Here is a 27,675-nt window from a genome sequence, read left to right as displayed (position 1 = left end):
GGGGGTACACAGGACATTTGATCCAGATGCACTGGACAAGGCATATGCATCCTGTGACACTCCTTATACTGCAATTAAGGATGGCAATGGTAGGGTATGAGCAAGCTAGAGCAATACCATACCCATACCCGTATAGTCAATGGATACAAACTCGTATCCATACTCGGACCCATGGGTATAAAACTTTACCCGTACCCATACCCGGCGGGTACCCGTACTCGTTGGGTACCCGATGGGTAGGTCAAATTGTATATAAGTCACTCGCAATTTTACATTTATCGATAACCAATTTGATTAAAAAAGTTAATTATCTCAACTAAATAACATGGAGTTAAGTACGTAACAATTAACATAATATACAAATTATATTCTAATGTTCTAACTCATAAGCCAACAAAAATGAACGTGTCATGTAAGAAATTGATAATAAACGGGCAGGGTATGGGTATACCCACGGGTACATGGCTATACCCATGCCCTACCCATGGCTTGACGGATAGGGTATGGGTACTACCCATGGGCATAAAAATGTATCCATACCCTATCCATGCGGGTACGGTACCCGCGGGTACCCGTATCCGTGGGTAAATTGACATCCTTAACTGCAATCAATTTTGGGTGGTTCATCTATGTGAATATGAGTTGTGCAATGTGCTACTTTTTTTTTGGAGAACCCAATTTGTAATACCCCCTCCTTGCTATAATATAGCGTTTGCACGAAAGTCAAACTCCACTAACTTCGACCAATTTATTGTGAAATTATGGATATCTACAATACCAAATATATACCACATTAAAATATACTTCATTATGAATCAAATGGAATTAATTTGATACTCTAGATCTAAATATTTTTGGTACAAACTTGGTCAAAGTTCATACGGTTTGACTTTCAGAAAATCTTATAGGCACTATATTTTGGCATAGAGCGAGATTTTTTTTACCACGCAGAACCAAGAACTCGCGTCTGAAAATGTGCTCACAAATCAAATCAAATCCAATCCAAGATCACTATACCCTGTATGATAGTATCACGTAACACAAGTTAGTTTCACCGTTTCTGACCATTGGTAAAATCAGTCAGAGTACAGAGTTTTGATTTAGCACAGCCTGAATGTTGTCAGTTGTCAGGGTGCTTACAGTGACCTGAAAGTTCTCACGGTGCCTACAGGCCACAGTGATCACACATCACTGAAGGCTAGCTATGGCACGCTAACGCTAACGCTGCGACAAGCTCAGGCTACTCCCGGTCGCACCGGACGAGTCGGCCGCCTTTGCTGCACAACCCCTGCTCGCCGACGGCGGCCACCACGAGCTTCCCGTAGCTGTACCGCAACGGCATCCTCCCAAGCAGCCGGTGGAACTCGGTGATGCACTCCCCTCTCTTCTCCAGGTGCCCCACGCCGCCTGTGGAGCTCAAGCCCACGGCCTTCATCTCCGCGGCAGCGCCGGCGCCGGCGTTGGCGTCGTTCCTCGGGTCGCCCCAGTCCCTGACGCTGCCGGCCTCCACGAGCACGGGCCCTTCCCCGGACTCCTCGGCGGCCACGAAGTTCATTAGGATGTCCTCGCAGTTGCGCTCCCGGTCCACGACCGCGCGCGCCGGCGCGAGCTCCGGGGAGCAGGAGTACCTGCGGAGGAGGTCCACGCCGAGGACCATGAACTTGGTGAGCACCATGGAGTAGCGCCCCGGCTGCGGCGCGGCGTACGCCCACCTCCCGCGGGCCAGGTCGAGGCGGTGCGACCTCGGGAAGAAGCCGACGAGGGAGCCCGGGTGCTGCTGCTGCTGCCAGGCGGCGAACGCGAAGGAGATGGCCGCGGCGTCCGGGAGGACGTCGTCGTCGGCCACGGCCACCGCGGCGGTGCGGATGGACGGGTGCGGGAGGAAGCGGGCGTTGAGGGACGCGGAGGCGGTGCGGTGGAGGGAGACCCGCGGCGGGAAGCGCGGGAGGCGGAGGCGGTCGTCCGGGGTGGAGGGGTTGCACCAGAGCACGATGACGGCGAGGACCAGCGGGTGGGCGGCGTAGGCCCCCGCGATGGCGCGGAGGAGCGGGAGCCGCCGCTCCGAGTAGCCGCTCAGGAGCACCGTCAGCCGGTCCGGCCGGAGGTCTTCTTGGCGGTACTCCGCGTCGCAGGACGCGTCTTGTTCTCCACCGACTGCAGCGACGGCAGAGAATGCCACAGTGACGAGCAGGATGAGAATGAAGAGGACAAGGTGGCGGTGGTGCGACGACGGCATTGAGGAAAGAGAGCGGACACGGCGGCGAGATCTGGTGAAGAGTGGAAGCTTCAGCCAGATGCGTTGACTCCAGACGACTTGTAGAAGCAGCGAACTGAGATTCTGCGTGGGCCCAGGTGTCAGGCTCCGAAGCTAGCGGACTCGCGTGGGCCCGTGACGTCAGAGTTCGGGACCCATGTCCTTCCCTCGCAATTTTATCCGGAGGGAACGGTGCTGAGGCGATCAGGCGAAGCTGACTAGCTGATCAGGAATGGCTGTGCAATGGTGCAGCGCGACGAGCCTGAACCATTGGTGCCACCGTCCGTCTCCACTGATGCCGCTCCGGGCATCGGCGGCGACCTGGCCGCCATCCCAGAAGCCGAGGAGGATCGGCTGCGTGTCCTTCCCCAGGGAGGTCGCCGCCGCGGCGGCAGCAGAGGCGGCTCTGCCGGAGGTTGAGGCGGGCATGGAGGTTAGCATCTCTGAAACCTCATGGACCATCCGTAGAGTTCAAGCTACTCGCCTGATCGTTCAGGCTAACGATCCTCACCTGCCATATGTGATCTTGTCCCAAGGAAGAAGGTGAAGTAGAGTGCGAGGACGGGTGCGGCGGCACGGGGTGGCTGCTCTGCGACTTCTGTAAAGGGAAGAAGAACAACGTCAAGTCCGAGAGCAGCCCCCGGATCTACCGCCGCTGCCCGACCTGCAAGGCCGTGAGTTCTTTCTCCTATCTTGATTTCCATTCTCTTCCTCAGCTCCCTCGGCCGACGACCAACCGTTGGCGTCCCTTGTCTGTTGCAGGCTGGGTACATCCTGTGCCAGAGATGCAGGGTCTACAGGTGCATCACATATCCAGAGAGCAACATCTCCTGATCAGCAGAGGCATGCATAGCCGCATAGCAAGCAAGATCGAGCTAGAGACCGATCATCTGGTCGTTTTGCTGTTTCTTCTGTTTTTTTCTTTTGGTTGTTATGACTGCAATGTGGGTCGTCTTTCGACACTACAGCAAGCTCTGTGCTTTTACCTCTAGTCCATTGTCAATGAATGTTTCCCCTAGCTTGGTCATCAGGAAAAACATGTCTGAGCACCACAAACTTTGCAATTTGCACATGTATCCACGGATCGATTAGATCACTGGCAATAGATCATTTGCACACTCGGGTGATACACAAAATTCCTACCTATATACTCCTGCTATTTACTGTACATTGGTCTTTCAAACATCAGGGCACGACACAAGGATGATCGACGAGTAGCTGAGCATGGGGTAGAGATTGGAGTTGAGGAAATGAGAGAACTGGTATACAGTGGAAGCGCGGTCAGGTAAGTCGTCGGTGAGGAAGTCGTATGGCGCTGGCTTGCCTGTGTCCACCACTGGTTCCCACCGGTGGCCTATGCGCTCCGGGAGCTCAACAATGGCCGGCAAGTGGCTGGTGTTGAAGGCCACGTAGATCTCACCTTTCGTTTCATCTTTCTGTGGTGAGATACATGGGAGCATTGTTTAGTTTCTGCTACAAATGGTTTACTGAAACAACTTTGGTTATGTGAGAATTATATCTGTACCATGGAGAAGGCAACGAAACGGCTTTTCTCAGACCAGTCAGGCTTCCCAGGGTGATGACCATGCCACTGCAACCGCTCAGCGGTTGGAAAATCCTCGAGGCCAAGACTCTCGCACTCTCTACAGTGCAGACAAATAGACAACACTCATTTGATTAGGCTGTGAAATGACTCTTTTAGCATTTGACGGCACCTCCAGTTGTTCCACCCAGAAATTACTCAACATAAATAGTACTTACTTGCGGAATTTTGTCATGAGGCAACAGAATCGGTGCAAGTCAGAGGATTGTTCCTTTTTATCCCAGCGGAAATAATTGACCTATTCAAGAACCAAGATGTATGAATGGGAAGATTTAAAGATAGTTATCTAGAAAAACACATGACCAAATTGGACTAACATAATTATCATGGCAGTATGTATTGTTGTTGCCGCTCTTTGTATGGCCATATTCATCCCCCATGTAGAACATTGGAACTCCCTACCAATTGGAAAAATGGAAATGTTTAGAAGGTCCGAAATACTGAAGAAGATGAATTGAAGAATTTAACTTTGGGAGATCTCAGATATGCAATCCCTTCATGTTGGCTATCATTATTCGCATGTATGGAGGTAGGAGCAAAACTGAAACCAAGATACTCTGTCAAACTTGACAGTCCGTTGACAAACACTGCCTGTTGGGGCGTTTCACCTGACCACATTTGCCATTTGGAAAAGAACAAGCAATTCAATATTTTGAAGAGATCAGATTGTAAGGCTTACTTGAGAAACCATGAGACAAACAAAGAAATTGCGCATTTGCCTCTTCCTCAATGTTTTGACCGGCAATCTTGCGAATTCTCCTTCCTATATTGTTCACATGAAATTGTAAGTACATCTTGCACATGATTCTGAACCTTCTTGGCAGTTGGCATACAAGTTTGCTCCAAACTAAAAGAACATGCCGTTACTTAAAATCATTTATATGTAGAGGGGTCTGCTGTGAGGTAAACAAAGAAAAAGTTTATCAAATTCGAGTACCGCCTCCTGTACCGCCTCGTGCACAAAATATAAGGCTGTACCGCCTCGTGCACAAAATACAGTATCAACTTTGTATGTACATCAACGATCAACCGCCTCATGCACAAAATATAAGGCGAAATTTCTTTAGAAAATACAATTCTGCAAACAATGCCCTAACAGTTTAGCTACAGATAAAACCATTTGACAACATTTGTCAGCCATTTAACTAGAGGTAAAGCAAGAAAAATACAAAAACAGGATAGTTCAGCATTACCTCCCCACAATTCCAGCTAAGATTGTGATTTTCTCCATCTTTGTTGTTCTCCCCATTTGATAAATTGTATTTGTTGTTATATGTTACCAAATCAGCCAGTGTAAACCCATCATGTGCACATACAAAGTTGATACTGTGCCAAGGTTTCCTTCCTCCTGCCTGGTAATTGCAGTGACCAATAACAAGTTACTGAATTGATTACTATAGAAACCAAATAGGATTTTGTGAGTAACAGATCAAATTATCCGACACATTAATTCCAACGTTTTCCCCTACAAGTAGATATGATGCTAACTTCACACTGACACGAAGTGCTAGGTTGATTTCATTTCTTTAAGGGAAAAACAGAGACAGTTTTATCAATATATGGTACCACAGATAGTGTTAGGTTGATTTCATTTCCAATAAAGCTGTTTTCTTCCAAACATCATAGGGCTTGTTCTCACTCCAAAGAAATGAGATGATTGAATCTTTTAAGTGGATTAGCCACTAGAAATAAATAACTAACTGAAAAGCCCTATGTTCCTTCATTCGCAGGTTGGCTCTCAGAACCTATATGTAGAACTAGTGTTATACTTCTAGGCCAAATGCAACAACTTATCTAGGTGACATTTCACTGGATCGATTTACATGTATTGGCACGACATACCTGGTATAGGTGTGGACTTCCACAAAGACATTCGGCAAAACCACCAGAAAACCCATCTGTCCCTTTAATAAATTGGCGCACGATGTCCCGGTACTGAGAAAACAACCACATATGTCAGTACTATCATGAAACAGCTAGTACAGAGGTAAAGTGGGAAACGTGCCACATATTGTTTTTGTTGAAGATGGATGCACACCAGAAATTAACTGATATATACACATTTAATATGGTACTGTTTATTATTGATTTTTATCTTCCATGCCCTGATAAAAACCAAACGTTCAATAAATATTGTCAGTTATGCTGCCTTTTCTATGGAACCAGTAGGGAGTGCCCTAATGATGAGTATATATAATGAGTGTTTATTTAATAATGCACAAATTACAATGACAATAGGATCGTATCGAAAAATCTTTGCCCCACCCTTAAATCAAGCTACAGATAAAGGTCACAGCAAACTAAAATTTCATCCTGCTACCTGCTTAAAACATCCAAAATCTTAAAAAAACACTGAGGTTTAGCTGTTGCAAGTCAAAGCAACATGTTCTTCCATCTATGCTTATTTGTAGGCAGGGAGTTAGTTCAAAAATACATGTACTTTTACAACCAAATGTTCCAACAGCGCAACATGACTAGTTTCTTTCAGAAAGTTTGTGTGTGACCAGTTTGATTTTAGGTGTATGGCAGTATATCAAATAAATATAAAATTTTGTTCCAGGAGGCCCAAATAAACTCGAATGTTTCTTGCAGAATTGAGTTATATTCAATTATTTGACACGTCGTACTTCATCACTCAGCTCCCATGTTATCTTCCTTGGGCATTTACAGACGCATTTTTTTTGCATATGCTATTTGAGTTTATACTAGTTGGATGCCCGTGCGTTGCCACGGCTCAACAAAATTGAAACTATCAAATAAATTTATGGACATATTTTTCCATTTGATGTGGTTGCTGCTTTTAGACTATCGGCAACACCCCTCTACCCTGGTTTGTGCACTCCCTCTTGCATGTATCCTATCCATGCAAAGAACACAATATTTATCTTCGTCCTACCTTCTCGTCTCTCTCTCCGCCGCTACTTTACCTTCCCTTTTTCGCAACTACTTTTTGTTGTTTTGTTGGACTCCTCCAATCATGACAGTCGAATTTCCATGTAGTTCACGTCTAGTGCATTACCCTAATATAGATAGTGAGGCATAAGCAACTACGGAAATTCAATCAATTGTATTATCCTATGCAGTCAGAAGATAATTAATTTCTTCATTCAACAGTACAAGTGAGAATATGACATTTGTTGAAGATCACGAATATCATAATTCAGTTAATACCAAATTTCATCATATTTACACAGAAAATCCAATCTTATGCCATTGAAAGTTTGTTTACTTCCACTTAAAAATAGTTTTGTTTCTTACGTAGCCAAAAAGACAAAAGAATCAGTGCCATTTCTCTACATATCCAACAACCATATTTAATACTACCTATTGAACCTGAACTTGTGCAAATAACCTTAGAGCTCGGGCTCCCTCGAGCATTTTTTTAAATAAAACTGAAAAAATAATTTCAATTTCTGATGAAAATTCAAAACATATGCCTGGATGTAGTCAACTATCAGCCGCGGACCTAGTGTCCCTCAAGCTCGGCGGTCAGCTCAGGCTCCCTGGAGCCCTTTAAAGAAATTAAAACTTAATTTCAAAGCTTAAAAAAACTCAAAAAATATACCTAGATGTAGTCAACTATCGTTGGCGGACCTAGTGTCCCTCAAGCCCTGGCAGCCGCCTAGAGGCTGGCCAACAACGCAAAGCCTGTATTTTATTACTATTTTCTACTGTGGTCTTTTACGCAAATTTGACATCTTAAGCTTGCTCGACCGGCTTCTACAAATTTGTGGGTTCACCACTATCAACTATGCGCGTGCAAATTTTTATGTGAAATATCATGTATTTTAGGCTTAACAAAAAGCACAAATTGGACAACTTTAAAATATTCGAAAGCAGCTTGGTTCATGCTTTCATATCTGTATTTTTATCATTTTTGCAGACGATTGAATACAAGGTTTTTCATATTAAAAAATTACATACAGGTAGAAGAAATCATTGAGTACATTTGTTTTCAGAAATAATTTGAATTAAAATGATTTTTTAAAGTTTAAAAACGAGCTTCATGGAACTCTGTGCCAAAAAGACACACTCATACTATGCCAACAATTGGGAACTGAGGATATGGCTCTAGTAGGAATGTAGAATCATATCAATCACTATCCTCTAGCTCACACACCTTGATCCCCACCTAAGGCTTGATACATTTCTACCATGCGTAGAACTCAAGTGCAAAGGTTGAAAAGATTGGCGCTTCTATCTATCCGGCTATCCCCTGCTGGATTGGTGAAGATTTGGAGCAACATGCATAGCAATATATAGCATGGCCATCCCTGTCGAGTGTTGACCAACACACTTCTGGCATTCTTTGATCTGCTGTTCTGCGCTTACACTTTGCATATCGGTACATGATCTATGAGGTGTCGCACATATCGTACCTAGTACTTCTTCGCCGGTGGCGCCATGAATATCAGCACATGATCTACGAGGTGCCGCACATGTCGTACCTAGTACTTCTTCACCGGTGGCGCCATGAAATCGAAGCCACCAGAGCTCGTACCTCCCTGTGCGTCATGAGCTAGACGTTGCTGGCGAGCACGATGTACTGCACACAGGGCTCGTAAGTGGTCGAATCGCGCGAGCCCGTAGTCAACTTGGTGCCGTGCGCGTGCTCGCTGAACGGCAGCAAAACAGCCTACAAGTTGTTGACGAGCACCACGGAATTGAGAGCCCTTTCTCGGCCATGCCGACTTCCTTCGTGGTGAAGTCGGCGAACTCGTGAAACCCGATGAAGCTGGCGGCAATGCATGCAGCGACCGGGCCAGCTCTGGGTTGTTGCCGGCGACGTGGTCGAGCCGTGTGACCCTGTAGTCCACAACATTGGGGCTGCCCACGCCCTTGAACTCAGGTAGGATCGGAAGGGCACATCCGTCTCGTCCGGATAGCTGACTAAGCGGAGCAAGACGTCGCCGTAAGGCTCGACCTTGGCGAGGTCCAGTCGCGGCGGAGGCAGGCAGGGGAGAAGGCCGAGCGCGCACTGGCGTGGAAGGTCACCAGAGGCTTTGAGCCGTATGTCGACTTCTACTCGTATATTACAAACACAGAAACGAACAAACAAATTAGACGGACGATTCGATTTTTTGTGAGCCGCTCCAGGGAAATATTTAGTTTGGTTGACATGATATTTGTTAGGTAAAATAAGAAATACTTAGCTTGATCAACCGTGATATTTTTTGAGGAAAAGGAAATATTACTTTATTTACCTATAATAGCTTTCCAAATTCAGAAACGGTCTATTGGAAACATACGATAGCTTGCCTTATTTTGAGAGCTTTTCATCTTAAGAGGTATGCAAATGCATCGGATGGTGTGTGTGAATCAAATGTTTACTGAGACGGTTAGATGGTTGTCATTCTTCCAATGTTTGATGTCAAAGTGACACACCATCCCCAACTCCAATATAATAGTAAAGATTGACGGCGTCAACGTATAGCCCAGCGGAGCGCACCAGAGGTCTTGATCCGTACGTCGACTTCTACTCGTATATTACGAACATAAAAATGAACAAACAAATTAGACGAACGATCCGATTTTTTGTGAGCCGCTCCAGGGAAATATTTAGTTTGGTTGACATGATATTTGTTAGGCAAAATAAGGAAATACTTGGCTTGATCAACCGCGATATTAAGGAAAAGGAAATATTACTTTCTTTACCTATGATAGCTTTCCAAGTTCAGAAAGGGTCGATTGGAAATATATGATAGCTTGCCTTATTTTGAGAGCTTTCCATCTTAAGAGGTACGCAAATGCATCGGATGGTGTGTGTGAATCAAATGTTTAACTGAGACGGTTGAATGGTTGTGATTCTTCCAATGTTTGATGTCAAAAGTGACACACCATCCCCAACTCCAATATAATAGTAAAGATATAAGCACACCATTTTGCTTTATCTAAAATTCTAAATATGTCGCAAATATAAGTTATAACTTCTACAGCATTTGCCAAAGAACAACTCCAAATCAAACGTTAAACAGGTGAAGCCATACAATATACAGTTCTTACCTTCCCATTCCACTCTGACCAAACATTCCAGTGAGGAAATTGACCTACTTGATAAAGACCTCCTGCATCCCATGCTTCAGCAATGAGCTATAATTGCAAACAGGGGAAGGAGTAAGAGGGGCTCCCAAGGAACCAATAGAAGGTTAAGTATGTCCATTTAACGTATACTATTCTATTTAGTATAACTCATAAGGAGCAAATAATCAAAGCTGCTTGCATAAGAATTGTATTTCTCACCAAAACTGAGAAATGGATCATTAGCATCCTAGAAAATGAATGTACATAAACAACAGATGTTGAATGAAACAGGTACCTTGACACCTCCGAGAATTGGGTCATTGCTGATCATGTCAATAAGTGGTGGAGTAACAAGAGGTGTCCCTGTTGTAATCATGTCATCTTCTATTGGAGCTCCGTACACATTAATTGGATCCCACAGACTTGTAAAAGAAACATTATTTTTAAGAGAATCTTCTGAAAAGGCAAGAGCCAAACAAAAAATAAATATAAATTACCTGGAACCTCTGGTCATTATGGATGCAAGATCAAAACGAAAACCATCAACATGCATTTCGGTTACCCAGTATCTACAAAGCAAACTTAATTAGTACAGAAAAAATAGTTTGTCTTGGCAAGAATATAGAATAAATGCTAATATGCTTGCACCAAATATTAGTGAAGATGGATCAACAGAAGATTCAAGTTTATTGCAAGCAACATATTAGTCATGTTTCTTTCTCTGTTTATCCATAAACATCCAAAAAAAATATTCATGGGAGGATACAATAGATTTCTCTTTTACTGAAGAAGAATTTCAAGACGCCAAATCTATAAGCACCAAAACACTAGCATTTGTAACGATTAAAGATACAATACACTGATCAGAAGATTCATCTCCACAAGCTTGCAACTTAATCATATTAAAATGACAATCAGTGAAACAAAACTGAAGCGTTTTCAAGAACTTATGCTCATATTTGTACCTCAAACAATCTACAATGAATTCACGGACAACGGGATGGTTACAGTTGAAGGTATTCCCACAGCCTGAATAGTTATAGAACTCTCCCTGCATGAAGAAATGCCCTTGAAATTCTTCGATCCAAAGACTGAATCTACAGCAGACCTACATAACAAATCTATACTCTATGCATCTATGAAATAATAATTATGTAATGAACAAGATATCTCACCTTGGGTGCAAGCATATAGTATGTGCTATTATCAATGCCCCTAAATGATAATATTGGACCATTCTCATTACCCTCCGCTGTATGGTTGAAGACAACATCCAAAATCACCTAACAGTATCATATCTACGCATCAAACTGACAAGTTGAATATGGAGCAATGAATAGACAAGCATAGCTCATATGACCTGCTGACCTCAATTCCCCTTTTATGAGCCTCTCTAACAAAAGTTTTGAACTCGTTTATGGCATCACGGCCACAGTTTTTTATCCCGCCTGAAGTGTATCTCGTCATTGGTGAAAAGAAGTTTGTGGTAGAATATCCCCAAAAGTTCACCCTGGTAAGATAAACAAGTAGTTTATATGAAACAGTATCACAAATTGGCCATGTTTCTAGTGAGAAATATAGCCAATCATAATCGTGTTAAGACACAGACGCATGGTACACTGGAATAATAAGAGGGCAATTAGTGCCGTATATACAAATGAAAGATACACAGATCGAATCCATGCTAGAAAGTATGGAGATGGCAGGACAACATTATGGTAGATTTCACTTCCAGCAATTAACTATTCAACTGTAACTTGGAATTAGTGCGCTCAAACCTTAATTGTGGGTTAATGTCTCGTGGAAAAAAGTATAGCTTCGGTACATACAAAATATAAACATCACTAGCAACAGCAGCTGGTATCAATCACATCAATAAAAACACATAGGATTTATAACTCTCGAGTGACTGCTGAAAAATAATCCTTTGAATAGATATCAGTTGAGGATGCAAAGAATATGTATGAACTCTCATTCAATCTGATGGTCCAATACCAAATTCAACTATACATACTTGGACGAGGAGGTGGAGTACTCCAGCTCGTTGAACTCATGGCAAGGCATCAACTCTACACAATTAACTCCAAGCTCCTGCAGAGCGGGTATTCCAATATCAAACGAAGAATAAACATACAACTAAAAGTCTTAAAACTGCTTTTAATGACCAGTCAAAGAAGAAGAAGTACTAGCCCCCACTCACAAAACTACCGTGAGAACTGTTTACGTAAATAGTATAGAGTTGATAAGCAGCGCGGCATAACATAGTTAGTTATGATAAGTTGTCAAATGGGGGTATAAATTCCTTAATTTTACTAAAAATGTATGTGAACAACTTGTCATGTAACTTATAATATACATAGGTTTTGTAATCACGCAAATTCTGGATACTATGTAGTTTCTTACAGAATTATTTTATGTAGTAAGCAAGTAGCAACTGTACGTTCAAACAGCCAAGCTTCGCGCTAGCCACAATTAAAGTGCCGGGATGATAAGTGTTTATGTAAATAGTATAGATTTGATGAGAAGATCTAGTACTCCCTCCTTCCCTAAAAAAGCTGCTCAACTTATGGAGGTATATAGACACATTTTAGCTATAGATGCATCCGTATCTAGAAAAGTTGAGCAGCTTTTTTTGGGGACGGAGGGAGTATAACATATTTGGTTATGGTTAAGTTATAGAATGGGTATATTTCGCTATATCTAGCTAAAATGTGTGGAAACATCTTCTTAGTGATACATTAATTTTTGTACTTTGCATAAATTAAGGATGAACATAGTTTCTTTAGAAACATCTTCTCAGTGATACAGTAATTTTTGTACTTTGCATAAATTCAGGATAAACGTAGTTTTTTCTTAGAGAATTAGCTTATGTAATCCGCAAGTAGCAACTGTACCTTCAAATAGTCAAGCTTCTCCACAGCCCCAATGAAAGTACCGGGATGTTGTACATTGCTTGAATCATGCTTCGTGAATCCACGTAAGTGCATCTCATAGATTACAAGGTCCTCTTGAGGATATCTTAGAGGTAGGTCGCCTTGCCAATCAAACTGCAGATGCAAACCTTTTTACTGCATTTCCAGTTAAACAACTAAGACAAGGGTAACAAACAGCAGATGCTATTTCACTATATTTCCACTGGCAAGCATAATATACATACTATGATTCAAAGTCCATCAAAATTCAGTTATTTGTCAAATTTAGCAGACAGATACAAATGCACAATGATACTAATCATTGCTGTCTCGGTGAATGGAGTACAGGAGGAAGAAGATATGATCAAAGTAGTGAGAAAAGAGATAAACAAAATGCTGCCAATATGTTCAGAGGTTGAAGTATACCGTGCTATACGGGGGAGGGATCATGCCAGCCATCTGAGGCCAGCAATCGCCACCAGGCCCCGGAACACCATACTCCCCTCGGCTTATCACTGCCTGGAGCAACACCAAAAGCAGAGAAGTAAGCACCTACTATACTACATACTAATCTCTGCTGCTGTAAACATCACCAAGCAAAGTAAATCTAGCGCGTCATCACCTTAGCATAAGGATCCACCACGACGTTGGAAGCATCGAAGTGCTGTCCAGAGAAAGGGGCGAAGGTGCCGTCGAACCTGTACCCGTAGAGCATGTCGTGCAGCTCCCCTTCGACGAAGACGTGCCAGACGTCCCCCGTCCGGTTGATCACGGGGTCAAGGAGAACCTCCTCGGTCACCCTATCCTGCACCATTTTCGCCCCAAACACAAAACTCAAAACCGCATACCAAGAAAAAGAAGGGGCCGGGCGCACGCACGCAAACACGCAATGCTGAAAATTCTAGCGCCCGGGAAGAAGAGCCCACCGCGCTGAGATCGTCGGGGGTGAAGAGGCAGAGCGCGGCGGCGGTGGCGGCGGCGGAGTAGACGGCGAAGTTGACCCCGCCGGCGAGCGCGGTGGCGCCGAGCGGCGCGGGCGTTCCGGCGAGCACCCTGCACGCGCCGCCGAGCGCGTACCTGTCCTCCGCCGGCGCCGGCTCCTCCTCGTCCTCCTCGACCGCCGTCGCCGCGGTTACCACCGCGGCCCGGACCGCCACGACTCCCCTCCCCGCCGTCGTCGTCGCATTGGGGCCGCGCAGGCGAGGCGCCGTCCCCGGCGGCCGGCGCGCGGGCACGGCGAGGGACGGGCGCGCGCAGAGGCAGGGCACCTCGGCCATGGCCATCGTCGTGGTGGTGGTGGTGCGGGGAACCCTCGATCGGTGGAATTTTGGGAGGAGCGCGGCGCGGCGAGGTGGGATTATTTATCGCGGGATCCGCGCTCGTGGGGAGTGTGACTGACGGGACTGGAGTGCGTGCGCGCGCGGTAGTGTGGTTGAGTGAGGAGCAGGGCTCGATCATTCCCACCGTCCGTTTGCCGTTGCCGATGCGTGTCGCCTTGCGGGCTTGTGCCTCTCACCGTCCATTATTTGGACCGGCCGCTGCTGATGCCGTGCTACCCAGCAGCAAGATCAAGAGTTCTATAAAATGTGTTCGGTTATAGTACTTGTCTCTATGTGGCAGCCTTGCATGGATAGATGGGGAAAACGATAAAATTGGACAGATAGTCACTATAGGACGTAAAATCGTATCCATTCTACAAAAACCCATTGGAAGAAACCATTCATTGTGGATGATGCTCCCATGCACGGGAGGGACAAGTGCATTTCTCCTTTTGCAACATGATACATAAGAACAATGATGTCGATATATACATGTTTTTCTTACACGAAAGAAATTTTCCACAATAATTTCATATCTCGTCAAAGTTTACCTTGTCCAAAGGAATTGAGCACAACAACTGCAGTCAAAGATGTACTTCGCTTCGGTATGGATAGGGAAGCAAAGTTTTATTTCTTGAGTGTCCGACTAACTAACAATCTACCAAGGACTTGGCAGGTTCTGGAGGTGACATTTCTTTAAACCTTGCAAGCGGCAGTACCTGAATCCTAGAAACCGATAAGATCTCCCCGCAAATAAAGAGACTAATAAGATCAAAGAATGATGATGAGAACGAGGGTCGAGGGAGATTTTTTTTTAAAGAGAGCGAGATGGGGGAGAGAGAGGCAGCATCCACGGATGAATTCATGTGTAGGCGAAAACAATGAATTTGTTGGATCTTTCCTTCCATGAAGTGTAAGACCCCCCATCAAGGTGCATCGTGTGAACATGTCCCCACAACACTGCCGAGACATGGGTGTCTAGTGAGGGTACGGGAAAGATCAAGACCAACACGAGCACTATCGTTGTTCATACCATCCACGCCACTAGGAGGAAGTAGTTTCGCACGTCCATGTCAATATTGCAATACTAAATCCACACAGAATAATCAAAAACTTAGAAGAGAACGAGCTCTAAGTAACTTAAAGATGAGGAGACCGTTTGGACACACAAATCGATAGTGATTACAAAGGAAATAGAATTAAGTAGTTTGAGGACCGACACGCAACACGGTTTCGTCCCTGGGCTCCCGCGAGGCCCAGGGCGAAACCCTAAATCGCCGCGGCCGCCGAGCTCCTCTCCCACTCCCCCGCTTCGCCGCCGCCAGGAGGGCGCCGCCGGGCGAAGCTCGGGCGCCGGCGGCGGCGGGGCACCTTTCCCCTCCTCGCGGTGTCGCCGGCGCGGGCGATCTCGTCGCGAAGGGGCGCGACGCTAGCAGGGGGCGTGGCGGCGCGGCTGCTCCGGCGGCGGCGTGGTGGCTCTGTGTGCTGGGCGCACTCAGGGCGGCGGCGGCTCCAGCGGAGGCGTCTGCGGTGCTGGGCGGCGCGAGCTCGGCCGGCGGCGGAATCTGGGCGTCGAGCACGACGGCGCGATCTTCGGCGGCCACGGCCGGCCGGGCCGGCGGTGGCAAGGCCTTCAGGGATGGAGCAGGGCGAGGCGTGGGCTGGGTGGCCTCCCGGCCGCCACTGCGTGCGGGTTGGGGCGAGGGCCCCGGGCCTCGCCGAGGCCTAGTTCGCCCCCGGATCCGGTGCACCGGCGGCCATGGTGGCCGGCGGCTGCCTCTCTGGCCTTCCTTGAGGTTTGTAGGTCGAACCTTGCGGCGGTGTTACTTGCTTCCCTCGGTGCTGCAGCGGGCAGGGTTGGGATGCCGGGGCGGCGGCCCTGGAAGGGGGGAGCTATTTGGTTGGCGGGCGAGCCAGTAGCTCTGGTGCTGGTTGGTGCCATGGTCGTGGGGGCGACGTGGTACTCGGCGAGTCGAGTGGTGTGGGGTGTAGATGGCGGAGAGGTTGCCAAGGGGAAACCTTTGCCCCTCGGGCCACGGTGGCGGCGTCCGCGGACGGCGTTCCCTTGTTGAAGGCGCCGTGAGGCCATCCTCTGTCCCTCTACTTCGTCCGGGTGAAAACCCAAGATCCTCGGATCGGGCGGTGGCGGCACTCCGATGTCGTGCTCTTCTTGAAGACACCGTCTTGGAGCCCACAGCGCGAGGCTCACCGAAGGTTGTGACGGAGGTGATTCTTCGGCGATCTTCGGCAAGGCTTGCTCCGTGCCCTTCCCTTGTCGAGCTTCCTTGGCGCTGCTCTTCAGTTTGCGAGCAACATGGATCGGTCCCCGGTGGTGGTCGGCTTCCGGTGGCATCTCGCGGCGGAGGAGTTTTGTTGAGGCGTGCGTGAAAATGGCTCGCTCTCGAGTGAGCTCCGGCCCGACACCGTAGACTCCTTTTCTTCTTCGAGTCCTCGTAGGTGCTTTGGCTGAGCCTATTGGTCGCGCTTCCGGTTGTAGCTTCTTCGGTAGTTCGTGTGGGTGTGTGGTGTCGTTCTGTAAGCTGGGTTCAGCACTTTGTATCGTTCTCGCCGTTGGTGGCTTTGTTAATTCAAAGTTGGGCACTTGAGTGCCTTTTATCTAAAAATTACAAAGGAAATATACCTCCGTACTCTTTCTTGACATAGTATTTCCCCTTTCCCTTATGTGCTTATCGACTGTATATGATAAAAGGGTCGCCATCTTAGGGTGTATTATTCAACGATCCACCGACTTCCTGGTATATGCCTGCATCATAACATTGATATTTCTTCATTTATTAGGCGAACTTGTGAGATGTGAATTTATCTGGTGATTTCTGGACATGTTTTTAAATACGTGCGCCATTTCATGAAGGGAAATGTGCCACCCAAAGCTAGCAGCCGCCGACTTGTACGTCTGGTCACTATTGGAGACAGGGTATGACCAAATGTTCCCCTCAACAAAAACCGTACCCGTCTAGGGTTTTGTCCTCCCGTGGCGACAGCGGCGGCGAGTCCCAGGAATCCAATCTTCTCCGACGAACGGATCCGACCAGAACTCTCCTTCTGTTCGGAATCTCGTGGTCTTCTACAAGGAACTTGCCCAGGTCTGGTTGAGGCGGGTTCCTCTCTTGCCGATCTCAGACCTTGGTGCGTCAAAGGCTAGTTTGAAGGACCGGCGATGTCGGACGGCAAACCGATGATCGGCAGCGAGGCTAGTGGTGGAAAGGAAGGAGATGGCAATCAGGTGAACCAGGAACAGACTCCGGTGGAGCAGGGTGCTTCCTCATCCACGGCGGCAGGGGCTAGGAGTGGCGGCATAGATGACCTCTTTGATCAATTGGATCTTGGTGATGAGGATTTTGACGACTTTGTTATTGCAGAGGAAGATCCGGTGATTGCAGATAGCACCAGATAGCTAGCAATTGGACGAATTTGCTGTGAAAAGCGTTTCAGCCATGAGGCATTTTTTCAACAGATGCAATTTGCCTGGAATTCGGCTAGAGAGATCAAGATACGTGCTGTGGGGGAGAACCTTTTTGTTATTCAGTGTTTTTGTCTCGGGGACTGGGAGAAGGTTACAGAACGAGGACCTTGGTTATTCCGTGATTGGGCGCTTCTGCTTGCTCCCTACGATGGTTTCTCTGATCCTTCACGGGTGGAGCTGGAGCTCATGCCTGTCTGGTTGCAAGTGCATAAGATCCCAGAGGGATATAGGAAGTTGGAAATTGTCAAACCTCTGATTGCCCGCTCTGCTGGTGCGGTAATTAAAGTGGAGATGACTCCTACGGGAAGCTTTAAGGGTGACTTTGTCCGTGCTAGGGTGAAGCATGATGTGAGAAAGCCTCTAACAAGATTTTTATCCATAGCCCGAGGAGGGAAAAGGTGTCTCTTTGCTGTCAAGTATGAGAAGCTGGGTATGTTCTGTAATGCTTGCGGTCTAATTGGACATGTATACAAAGAATGCGGCACTGGCGTTTTTGAGGAGAAAGAGCTGAAGTTCGGTGATTGGATCCATGCAAACCCCACTGGTAGGGGACGTGGTTTGGGAGGACAACGTGGTGGGCTCCGAGGCGGTCGCTCTGATTTCATGAGTCCGGGAGGTCGTGGTGATCTCTCGAGAGATGGCGGCGGCCGTGGTAGAGGCGAATGGACTGGCACAGGTAGAGGAAGAGGAGCTTTTGTTGACTGGCGACAACACCCCGAACACCAGCATGGCAAAGTGGTCTCAGACCCGGATTTGGCAGATACTGCTACGAGCCCAAACAAACGCAATGATACTGTCATGACAGATGCTGAGACCAATGCCAAGCGTAGGCTAGGTTTTTCGGAGGAGGCCATGGAGAACTCTTTGAGCCTTGGCATGGAATTACCACCTGGCACTATGGTTGTTTATGGCGATGAGGGCGAGAAGGTGACTGATGATTTGAGTGCTGACAAGAAGAGACAAAAGAAATTGGATGGAACTCCAACATCCAGCGCTAGCTCAGGATCGGCGGCACCCCTCGAGGGTGACCGCCGGGCGCAATGAGTATCCTCGCTTGGAACCCCGGGGTCTTGGGCCGCCCCGGACGGTTCAGGAACTAGTCTGTCTAGTGCAGACACATAGGCCTAGCCTTGTTTTCATCAGTGAAACGAGGCAGAGTGCGGATAGAGTTAAGAATCTGAGATATAGACTTGGAATGAATAATTGCTACCATGTTCCTGGTGTAGGAACTGGCTCTGGAGGAGGTATTGCTTTATACTGGACAGAGGAAGTATCAGTGAATGTGTTGTCCTGCAGCCACAGATATATTGATGCCCATATTGAGGGAGGGCCTTATGATACACGATGGCGGGGTACCTTTGTATATGGGGAACCAAAGCCATATGATCGTCATCTTATGTGGACTCTCTTACGACGTATTATGCCTAGATCTTCTGACCCTTGGTTAATGATTGGGGACTTCAATGAGGCGATGTGGCAGGGAGAACATTTCTCCCGCTCGAGGAGGTCTGAGCGCTTGATGAGTAACTTTCGTGAAGTCCTTTCACACTGTGATCTGCATGACCTCGGCTTTGTGGGCACCCCATGGACATACGACAATCATAGGAAGGGAGATAGTAATGTGCGTGTTCGTCTTGACCGGGCTGTGGCATCGCCGGCATGGAACACCTTATTCCCAGGGATGCGAGTGCAGCATATACAGTCGTCTCGCTTTGATCACACACCCCTGTTGCTTGCTGCTGATCATGATAGTCCCGTGCGTGAGAGAAGGCCTATTCGGCGGTATGAGGTAGCCTGGGAGAGAGAACCATCGCTTGCTGCGGCAATTGAGGAAGCTTGGAGTAGGCGTGTGGCGTCTTCAATGTGGCCTAGGCAAAGTCCAATTCAGGGCCAACATGATGGATCAACCGCATGTGGGGTGGAACAAGAGCATAGACCAAGTCTGGGGGCCATTAGTGGAGCGTTTGGCTCCATGATGGGTTCACTGTACAGCTGGAAGTCAAAAAAAATTCCGTCGATTCCGCGGGAACTGGAGAAGCTAAGAAAAGAACTACATACTTTGGCTAATTTGACTGATGAAACAAGCATCAGGCTGAAAAAGAAGTTGACTGAAGAGATGGATGAAATGCTGTATAGAGAAGAACTATCATGGCTGCAGCGGTCTCGAGTTGATTGGCTCCGTGCCGGGGATCGCAATACGAAGTACTTTCACCGTAGAGCGTCGCGCAGACAACAAAAAAATAAAATTCGTAATCTGAAACGGCCAGATGGGACAGTAACAACTGATCGTGAGGAGATGGAGCAACTAGCTACAGGTTTGTTCCAGAACCTATTCACAAAAGATGCAAGTGTGACGGCGTCCGTTATCATTGATCTTCTCCAAGCAAAAGTTGATGATCAAATGAATGAGAGTCTTACGGCACCATTCTCAGAAAAGGAGATTGGAGATGCTTTGTTTCAAATTGGACCATTAAAAGCTCCCGGCCCGGATGGTTACCCGACTAGATTTCTTCAAAGGAATTGGGGTACACTGAAAAATGATGTAGTGTCTGCAGTACAACGCTTTTTCGATGAAGGAATAATGTCAGATGAGGTAAATGATACATCTATAGTGCTCATTCCAAAGAAAAATAATCCAGAGGAATTGAAGGATTATAGGCCAATAAGCTCCGTGCAATGTTCTGTTCAAAATTGTTTCCAAGTGTTTGGTTAATCGCTTGCGTCCTCTGCTACAGGATATTATTGGACCTTATCAGAGTGCTTTTATTCCTGGAAGATTAATTACTGATAATGCACTCATTGCTTTCGAGTGTATTCATTATATACAGACAGGTTCTCGAGGAGATTTTTGCGCTTATAAATTGGACATGGCCAAGGCTTATGACCGTGTTGACTGGAGGTTTCTTGAGGGAGTTTTAGCGAAATTGGGCTTTCATAGCAAATGGATACGGTGGGTGATGACGTGTGTGACCACCGTACGCTACTCGGTTCGCTTCAATGGTCATTTGTTGGACTCCTTCTCTCCATCACGTGGGCTGCGCCAAGGTGACCCACTTTCACCCTATTTATTTCTCTTCGTTGCGGATGGCCTATCTACTCTAATAAGACAGGAAATCGAAAGTGCTTCCCTACGGGAGCTTCACATATGCCGCAGAGGCCCTGGTATTTCACATCTCCTTTTTGCGGATGATCTGTCTTCTATTTTTTGAGGGCAATGTGCAGCAAACTTTGGTGATTAAATCTATTCTTGATAAGTATGAGAAAGGGACTGGTCAGCTTGTTAGTCTGGGCAAGTACTCCATCCTCTTTGGTGATAAATGTTCTGCAGATACACAACACTCCATGCAAGAAATTCTGAAGTATGAAACACAGTGCTTTGAGGAGAAGTATCTCGGATTGCCGGTCCCTGAAGGCAAAATGAAGAATGGTAAATTTCAACCGATCAAGGAGAAATTTGTGAAACGTGCTAGTGATTGGATTGAAAAATATATGTCCAGCGGCGCTAAAGAAATTTTGGTAAAGGCAATTCTCCAATCACTTCCCACATATGCTATGGGGGTGTTCAGATTTCCTAGTGGCCTCATTGAGGACCTCAATCAAATTGTCGAAACTTCGGTGGGGCGACGAGCATAATAGGAGGCGTTTACATTGGATGTCATGGGAGAAAGTTACGCGACCTAAAGCACACGGAGGGATGGGGTTCCGTGATTTCCATCTTTTTAATCAGGCACTTCTAGCTCGCCAAGCGTGGAGACTCATTGAAAAACCGGACAGTTTATGTGCAAGATTTCTTAAAGCCAGATACTATCCAAATGGGAATTTATTAGACACAGCGTTTATTCGTAACCCTTCACCGTCATGGCAGGGTGTTGTACATGGATTAGAGCTTCTGAAAAAGGGTGCCATCTCGAGGATCGGTACAGGGTCCCAAGTCCGCATCTGGAGGGACAATTGGCTTCCGAGAGCTGACTCACTAAAAGTATCGGGTAAGAAGAAGGATAATAGACTGAGATGGGTTTCAGACCTCATAGACCCAGTGTCAAGAACCTGGAGAGGAGATGTAATCCAAAAATATTTCTACCCACATGACGCAGAAGCGATTCTTGCAATCAAGCTCACACAGCGGCCCACGGACGATTTTATTGCCTGGAATATGGAAAACAATGGACTTTTTACAGTCAGATCAGCATATCGATTGGGTTTGCAGCCGTGTTTAAATCACCTCGCATCAGGCCAATCTAGTTCTGATCCTTTGGGTGATCGCCCTGTTTGGGATAGTATTTGGAAAGCAAATGTCCCGCAGAAAATTCGTGTCTTTGGTTGGAGGGCTGCCACTAATACGCTTGCAGTTTTAGAGAATGTCCATCGCAGAATTAGCACAACTAGACCAACATGCTCTATTTGTGGATCAGCGGAAGAAGACACGCATCATGCTGCTGGTTGAGTGCACACTTGCTAAGGCGTTACGACATGGTATGCGGAGTGTTTGGACTCTACCGCCGGAGTCTGAATTCTGCAAATCTGGTAAGGAATGGTTTCTAATTATGATTACCAACGCGGCCCCTGAGATGAGGGTGAAGCTGATGTTTTTATTCTGGAGAGTTTGGCATCATAGGAACAACATTGTACATGGGGACGACAAAGCCTCGGTGTACTGTTTCGATACCCTTTCTACAGAACTATCTGTCGTCGTTCAAGGATGCCAATGTGACCCTAGGTAGCTCCAAAGGAAAAGGCCTTCTGTACCCGAGCCAGAGTTTGGTGAGTTCTCATGTTGATGTTTCTAAATGGTTACCTCCGCCGGCGGGTGCTGTTTCGGTATGCGTCGATGCGGGCTGGGATGCTGTGTCCAAGAGAGCAGGTTCTGGAGCGGTCATCCGCGATGACCAAGGATCTATCATACGGTCAAGTTGGAAGTTTCATCCTTATTGTGAAAGTGCCGAGGAGGCTGAAGCTAAGGCGTGTTTGGAAGGGCTGCATCAACTCCTTCATATAAATCGCCTTCCAGGAATCCTGGAGACAGACTGCCAAAGAGTTGTTCAGACCGTCACCTCGGAGAACTTTGATCGCTCACCATCATGGAGTATTTATTTAGAGATTAAGTATCTGCTGCGGACAAACCCGATGCTAGAGATTAGGAAGATCAGTAGAAGTAGTAACCATGTTGCGCATGGTCTTGCTAAGTTAGGCAAATCTGGTGATGTTGGTATCTTATGTGGTGCAATCCCGATCTGCGTATCGGCGGCTATTGCACGGAAGCTGTATTTTGTAACCATACTGCGTGGCTGATTGCGGGCAAGTTTTCAGACGCACTCTTTTCCTTCTAGGGTACCGAAGGGGACTGGAAGGTTTTTAATGAGGCGGGCTTGCTTTGCTTAATAAAGTGTGGTTTACATTCAAAAAAAAATGTTCCCCTCAACATTATTTTCTTATTAGACCCCATGTGGAATATACTTATTGTTTTTCTACATATAATATTGTTTAAATAGGGCTACTTGTGAGAGGGGACAATTGCCCCCCACCCCACCTAAGGATAGGTAGAAAAAAATGGAAAGGAAGGTGGGGAATGAGGAGTAGTGTGAGTGTATGCAGCCTCAACAAACACATATTAGTATCACCTGACATTGCATGTGATTCAAGATTCCTAGTTTCTCATTGTAACGAAGCACATCCATAGAGCATTTGGCAGAAAACTTCACAATGCCCCATGGTAAAAAAGCTGGAATAGCGAGTGTGCAGGCCTAGCATGTTGCAGAGGCTGCAGGCGCCGTGGCTCTCAGTTCAGACTCCATGCACTTGGTGTTCTATCGCTGTGAGCTCAAAGGATACCAGGACACGCTCCTCACCTAGGTCAGCCGCCAGTTCTATCGCGATATCCGGAACAGTCGACTTCGTTTTCGGCAACGCCAAGGCTGCGTTCCAGAACTACGTCCTCCTCACGCGCCGCCTGCCCGCTGATAGGAAAACACAATGTAATCACGACTCAAGGCCGTGATGATGGTAAACCTGCCGCCAGGTTTGCATTCCAAAACTGCAGCGTCACGTCAAATGAAGATCTCCAGGGCGCGGAAACTTTCTTAGGATGGCTTCCTTGTAACCTCGTGTGCTAGCTTAGGAACCAGAAAATGGGAAAAAGAAGGGTACGAAAAAGACAACATAGGAACTTTTGCAATAAGAACAGAACAACACATATATTGCAGTAATAAAAATCAAGAAGCCCACAAACAAAGGAATTACAAATCAGGTGCAAGACTGTAGAGGAAAGGCCGAGAAATAGGAGAGAGATGCACACGAAACTAATAGAAATCACGGAAATGCATAGATACACATTCTTTATCGGGGAATCCCGTGCTCGCTCGACCGTGGGGAGCGTGACTCGAGTACGTATGCGGTAGTGTGATGCTCTGATTGAGTGAGGAGAAAGGACTCGATCACACCGCCAGTCCGTCTGTTCGTCCACGTGCGCGTCTTCTCTTGCTTGCCGAGATGTGTAGCCTTGTGGGCTTGTGCTTCTCACCGTCCACTTGGACCGGCCGCTGCCACAGTGTCGTGCTAGCCAGCAGCGGACATGGGGTTTTCATGGGCCGGGGCCGCTTGTAGCCATATCAAGATTTTTTTCCAGTCATATTACATGTTCAGATGTACTACTTGTCTCTATGTGCTAGCCAGCGGAGTATCCATTCTACAATAAACCCATTGGAAGATTCACAGGTCCGAGTAGCTACAGTGAAAATCGTTCAAATCAAGAATCACAAAGAGCCTCGAGATAAAAGATAAAGATCAGAGAGAGTGCCTAGTGAGGCACTCTAGTGGTGGAATTTCTACCAACATGTTTAAGCATGATGGTCTAGTTTCGCATGTTCAAAACAGAGACCAAGCTACACGTAGCTTTTTATTTTCAAACACTTAAAATTTATATTTTAAAGTTTTAAAAATATATGAAACAAGTTTCTAGAGCTATTCAATGAAGTATACTACAAACACGCAAAATCCTAATATGATATTTTTTATATTCTAGGCTGCATAAAATTGAGAAAATCTGAAAAATCTTATAGCGAGCAGTGCATATTTTCAATAGTATATAGTTTTTTAGATTTTGTTATTTTTGTGTAGACTACAATATAAATTATTTAGTATTGAGATTTTACAGGTTTGTAGTATACATCATTTGCTACATCTACGATTATTCTCAGATTTAAAAAAAAACTTTGAAGTATAAAATTTGAATGTTTGAAAATAAAAAACTACATGCAGCTCGGCCCTCATTTCCTCTCCTGAGAAGCGGGTACTCTGAGTCAATCTCGTTTTGCCATATTAATTAGAATAAAAATAAAGAGTGTGCACTTTTCTATACTCACACTAGGGTTATCATGAATTGCAGCATGCTACCCTTGATGTGTGCTTACATCTATTAACCACTAGATGAAACCTCGCGAGTTTTTTTTCTTCGAAATGGGGAGTATCACCCCGGCTTCTGCATTATGATGATGCACACGGCCTTTTATTAAAAATTCTAGTTTAGTACAGTTTTACAACTCAAGCATCGTCCAGAATTGATACAAGAATCAACCAGCGAAAGAAGCACAAACTACTCCAAGTGGTCATCAAAGTAATCTTCTAGTATGTCGCCAGCCAGCCTGGCACCAGATATCCTGAGCGATCATCTGGAGACGTGTGCATCCAGTAACCATGGCATCTCGCTGTCCCTCCGGCGAAAGGAGGGCCCAAAGCTGAACCCAGTGTGACACCAGATGGATAACCTGCAGAAAATGAAAAGATTGTTTTTTGGCTAAGAAAAGTTGAACCCAGTGTGAATCCCGCGAGTTGCAGCGGAAATTTATAGAACACAAATTGTTGTGAGAGAATGCACCTCAAGTTGCATTCAATACATTGTAGACCACTTAGAAACACTGATTGGGTTTGCTTAGAAACAATGATTTGCAATGCTATAACATTCTTTAGCTCACATAAAGCGTTATGCTATTTGTTATTTTGTAGGCAAACCAAATGGCACCAGGCACTCCCAAATATTATGTATGTAACTTTAGTAAGATCTATGTTGGAGAAGTGACTCAGCAATAGTGCAGTAGAAGGTGATTAGATAAACACGAGAACATGGGATCATCCTAGTTATACACTTGTATGCATCGGTACTATGTTCCAAATGTCATACATGTGTCGTACCTGATTTTCTTAACAAATTAATGTTGCTGCTTGGTCAGCTTCCTTGATGCAGCAGTTGGTCTGAAATGTATGTGGAGTCTTCCACTTGCCTTTGTTGATCTGTATGCAGTTGGGTCTCCTCAATTTACGAGATCGCCAACTTCTACGTATGTTCACTATTGGAGACGGGTACCCTCAACACCGTTTTCTGACTAATTAGAACCCGTGTGAAATATATTATTTATTGTTACTCTGTATATTTATTACTACTTCCATCTTGGTTTAACAGGCATGCACGTAGTTTGAGAAATTTCTTTGACCATTATTTCGGTCAATAAAATATAAAATATATGTCACAAAAATTATATCATTGGGAAGCTTTTTTCATATGAATCTAATGACATAGATTTTGTAGATATAAAATTTATATTTTGTTGACCAAATCAATGGTTAAAGTTTATCTTAAACTGTGTGCGTGCATGTTAAACCGAGACGGAGAAAGTATTTAAATAAGGTTAGGTGAGAGAGGGGCAATTGCCCCCTCCCACTTAAGGATGTAATTTGTGACACAGTTGTAAATTTTTCTAACAATAATATGCAACGAAATTGTATGAGTATCTCCATGGCCTACATACATGCACTTACACACAAATAAGAGTAAAGGAAATGGAGTTACATCACAAATGAGGGGCTACGGTGTATGGGGTCGTTGACGGCAACATAACGAACGTGGCATCCACAAATGACGAGGTATCGACTCGTCAATGCCTGCGGATTGTAGACTTAGGGTTTCGTGGAAAGTAGAGGGCAAGTAGAACTCAAAGGTGGTTAGACGAACAAAGGCGTCCAACTAGAGAAAATATGGTGGCTAGGGTTTACAATGATTCGATCTTTATTTCGACCTCGGCTTCACCTTTATATAGGAGGTGAAGCCAAGACTTTCCCGTGTTGTAGAAGTACAAGATTTTCGGGCCACGATGGGCCTTTCCTTATATTGTTACAAGTTTACTATACTAACTCTACTTTCTTAATCTGCACATCTTCATCTTCTTGGGCTTCCAAACCTTCGAGTCCATGGGCCTTGGGCTTCAATCATGGACCAGGGGTATATATGCGACATACCCCTTAGGCATACCTATCTCAACAAGCACCAAGCAAACCACCATTGCCACCATTAGGAAGGAATCAAGCTTCCCATCTGATTGATGCGAGCACGTACTACAAGAAATATATATATTTTATGACCGAGAACCGTTTCAATCAGGGCACGACAAAAAAGGTAAAATAAAATATTTTTTAAATTTCTAACAGGAACAATCCCAGCCACACAAGATCTAAGTAATTTAAAGAAAAAGGGGCCCTTTGGCACGCAAATTGATAGCGATGGCCAAGGAAATATATCTCTCTATTCCCTTTCTTGTCCATGTATCTCCCCTTCCCCTTTTGTGTTTATCGATTGTATCTGATAAAAGGATCAACAACTTAGGGTGTATTATTCTAGGAGCCACTGACTTCAAGGTATGTGCTGGTACCATAAAATTCATCTTTCTTCAATCCTTAGGCAAACTTCTGAGATGTAAACTTATCTGGTGATTTGTTAACATATTTTTTTCAATATGCGGGCCATTTCATGAATAGAAATGAGCCACCCAACATAGTCCCGATAGATGTGGAGGTACTACCACCGGACGTTCCTGTGGGGAAGCCTAGCGGGCAGCCCGTCGGGGTGTGGGTGAACGATGTTCCCGGGAACCCCCCGACTCTATTGGGCCTTAGCCTCTTATGTACATTGTCAACTGCCATCACATTTTCCTTGATGGTATCCATGGAGTTCACCTCAGTTCTGGCATTCTGGTAAGTATCTTATTTTTCTAATCATGAAATCACATTTAGTTTTTTACCATAACAAACTAAGGTGT

General features: G+C 45.7%; 3 protein-coding genes across 3 annotated transcripts; 1 reads left to right on the top strand and 2 right to left on the bottom strand.

Annotated features, from left to right (window-relative positions):
* Window positions 1–1,240: 1,240 nt before the first annotated feature.
* LOC124649075 (glycosyltransferase family protein 64 C3) lies at window positions 1,241–2,236 on the bottom strand. Its single transcript, XM_047188753.1, has one exon. The coding sequence runs from the start codon at window positions 2,234–2,236 to the stop codon at window positions 1,241–1,243; it is 996 nt and encodes a 331-aa protein (XP_047044709.1).
* A 226-nt stretch (window positions 2,237–2,462) lies between these two features.
* LOC124697091 lies at window positions 2,463–3,357 on the top strand. Its single transcript, XM_047229758.1, has 3 exons — window positions 2,463–2,687; window positions 2,791–2,928; window positions 3,017–3,357. Exons 1-3 carry the CDS (start codon window positions 2,487–2,489, stop codon window positions 3,086–3,088), a joined length of 411 nt encoding a protein of 136 aa, XP_047085714.1. The 5' UTR covers window positions 2,463–2,486; the 3' UTR covers window positions 3,089–3,357.
* A 59-nt stretch (window positions 3,358–3,416) lies between these two features.
* On the bottom strand, window positions 3,417–14,073 carry LOC124696986 (isoamylase 1, chloroplastic-like). The gene is made up of 18 exons (XM_047229667.1): window positions 13,717–14,073; window positions 13,413–13,595; window positions 13,217–13,309; window positions 12,773–12,925; window positions 11,893–11,969; window positions 11,247–11,388; window positions 11,054–11,161; window positions 10,844–10,929; window positions 10,376–10,447; window positions 10,174–10,300; window positions 9,861–9,947; window positions 5,700–5,792; window positions 5,051–5,209; window positions 4,537–4,620; window positions 4,175–4,255; window positions 4,016–4,095; window positions 3,780–3,897; window positions 3,417–3,690 (listed from the first exon to the last, which is right to left on the bottom strand). The coding sequence occupies exons 1-18, from the start codon at window positions 14,071–14,073 to the stop codon at window positions 3,433–3,435; spliced, it is 2,358 nt and encodes a 785-aa protein (XP_047085623.1). The 3' UTR covers window positions 3,417–3,432.
* Between the last annotated feature and the right edge of the window lie 13,602 nt (window positions 14,074–27,675).

Source organism: Lolium rigidum, chromosome 1 (genome assembly GCF_022539505.1).
Source record: "Lolium rigidum isolate FL_2022 chromosome 1, APGP_CSIRO_Lrig_0.1, whole genome shotgun sequence".
Classification (NCBI taxonomy): Eukaryota; Viridiplantae; Streptophyta; class Magnoliopsida; order Poales; family Poaceae; genus Lolium; species Lolium rigidum.
This window is presented reverse-complemented; position numbering and strand designations above follow the sequence as displayed.

What these genes read in the sequence shown, in the direction of transcription:
- LOC124649075 (XM_047188753.1), bottom strand. Translation starts at nt 2,236, where the DNA reads ATGCCGTCGTCGCACCACCGCCACCTTGTCCTCTTCATTCTCATCCTG.
- LOC124697091 (XM_047229758.1), top strand. Translation starts at nt 2,487, where the DNA reads ATGGCTGTGCAATGGTGCAGCGCGACGAGCCTGAACCATTGGTGCCAC. An exon ending in AGGTTGAGGCGGGCATGGAG is followed by an intron (nt 2,688 to 2,790) that starts GTTAGCATCTCT and finishes TCTTGTCCCAAG; the next exon opens with GAAGAAGGTGAAGTAGAGTG. An exon ending in GCTGCCCGACCTGCAAGGCC is followed by an intron (nt 2,929 to 3,016) that starts GTGAGTTCTTTC and finishes TGTCTGTTGCAG; the next exon opens with GCTGGGTACATCCTGTGCCA.
- LOC124696986 (XM_047229667.1), bottom strand. Translation starts at nt 14,073, where the DNA reads ATGGCCATGGCCGAGGTGCCCTGCCTCTGCGCGCGCCCGTCCCTCGCC. An exon ending in ATAATGACCAGAGGTTCCAG is followed by an intron (nt 10,301 to 10,375) that starts GTAATTTATATT and finishes TTCTTTTACAAG; the next exon opens with TCTGTGGGATCCAATTAATG. An exon ending in TTTGTCTCATGGTTTCTCAA is followed by an intron (nt 4,256 to 4,536) that starts GTAAGCCTTACA and finishes TCCAATTGGTAG; the next exon opens with GGAGTTCCAATGTTCTACAT.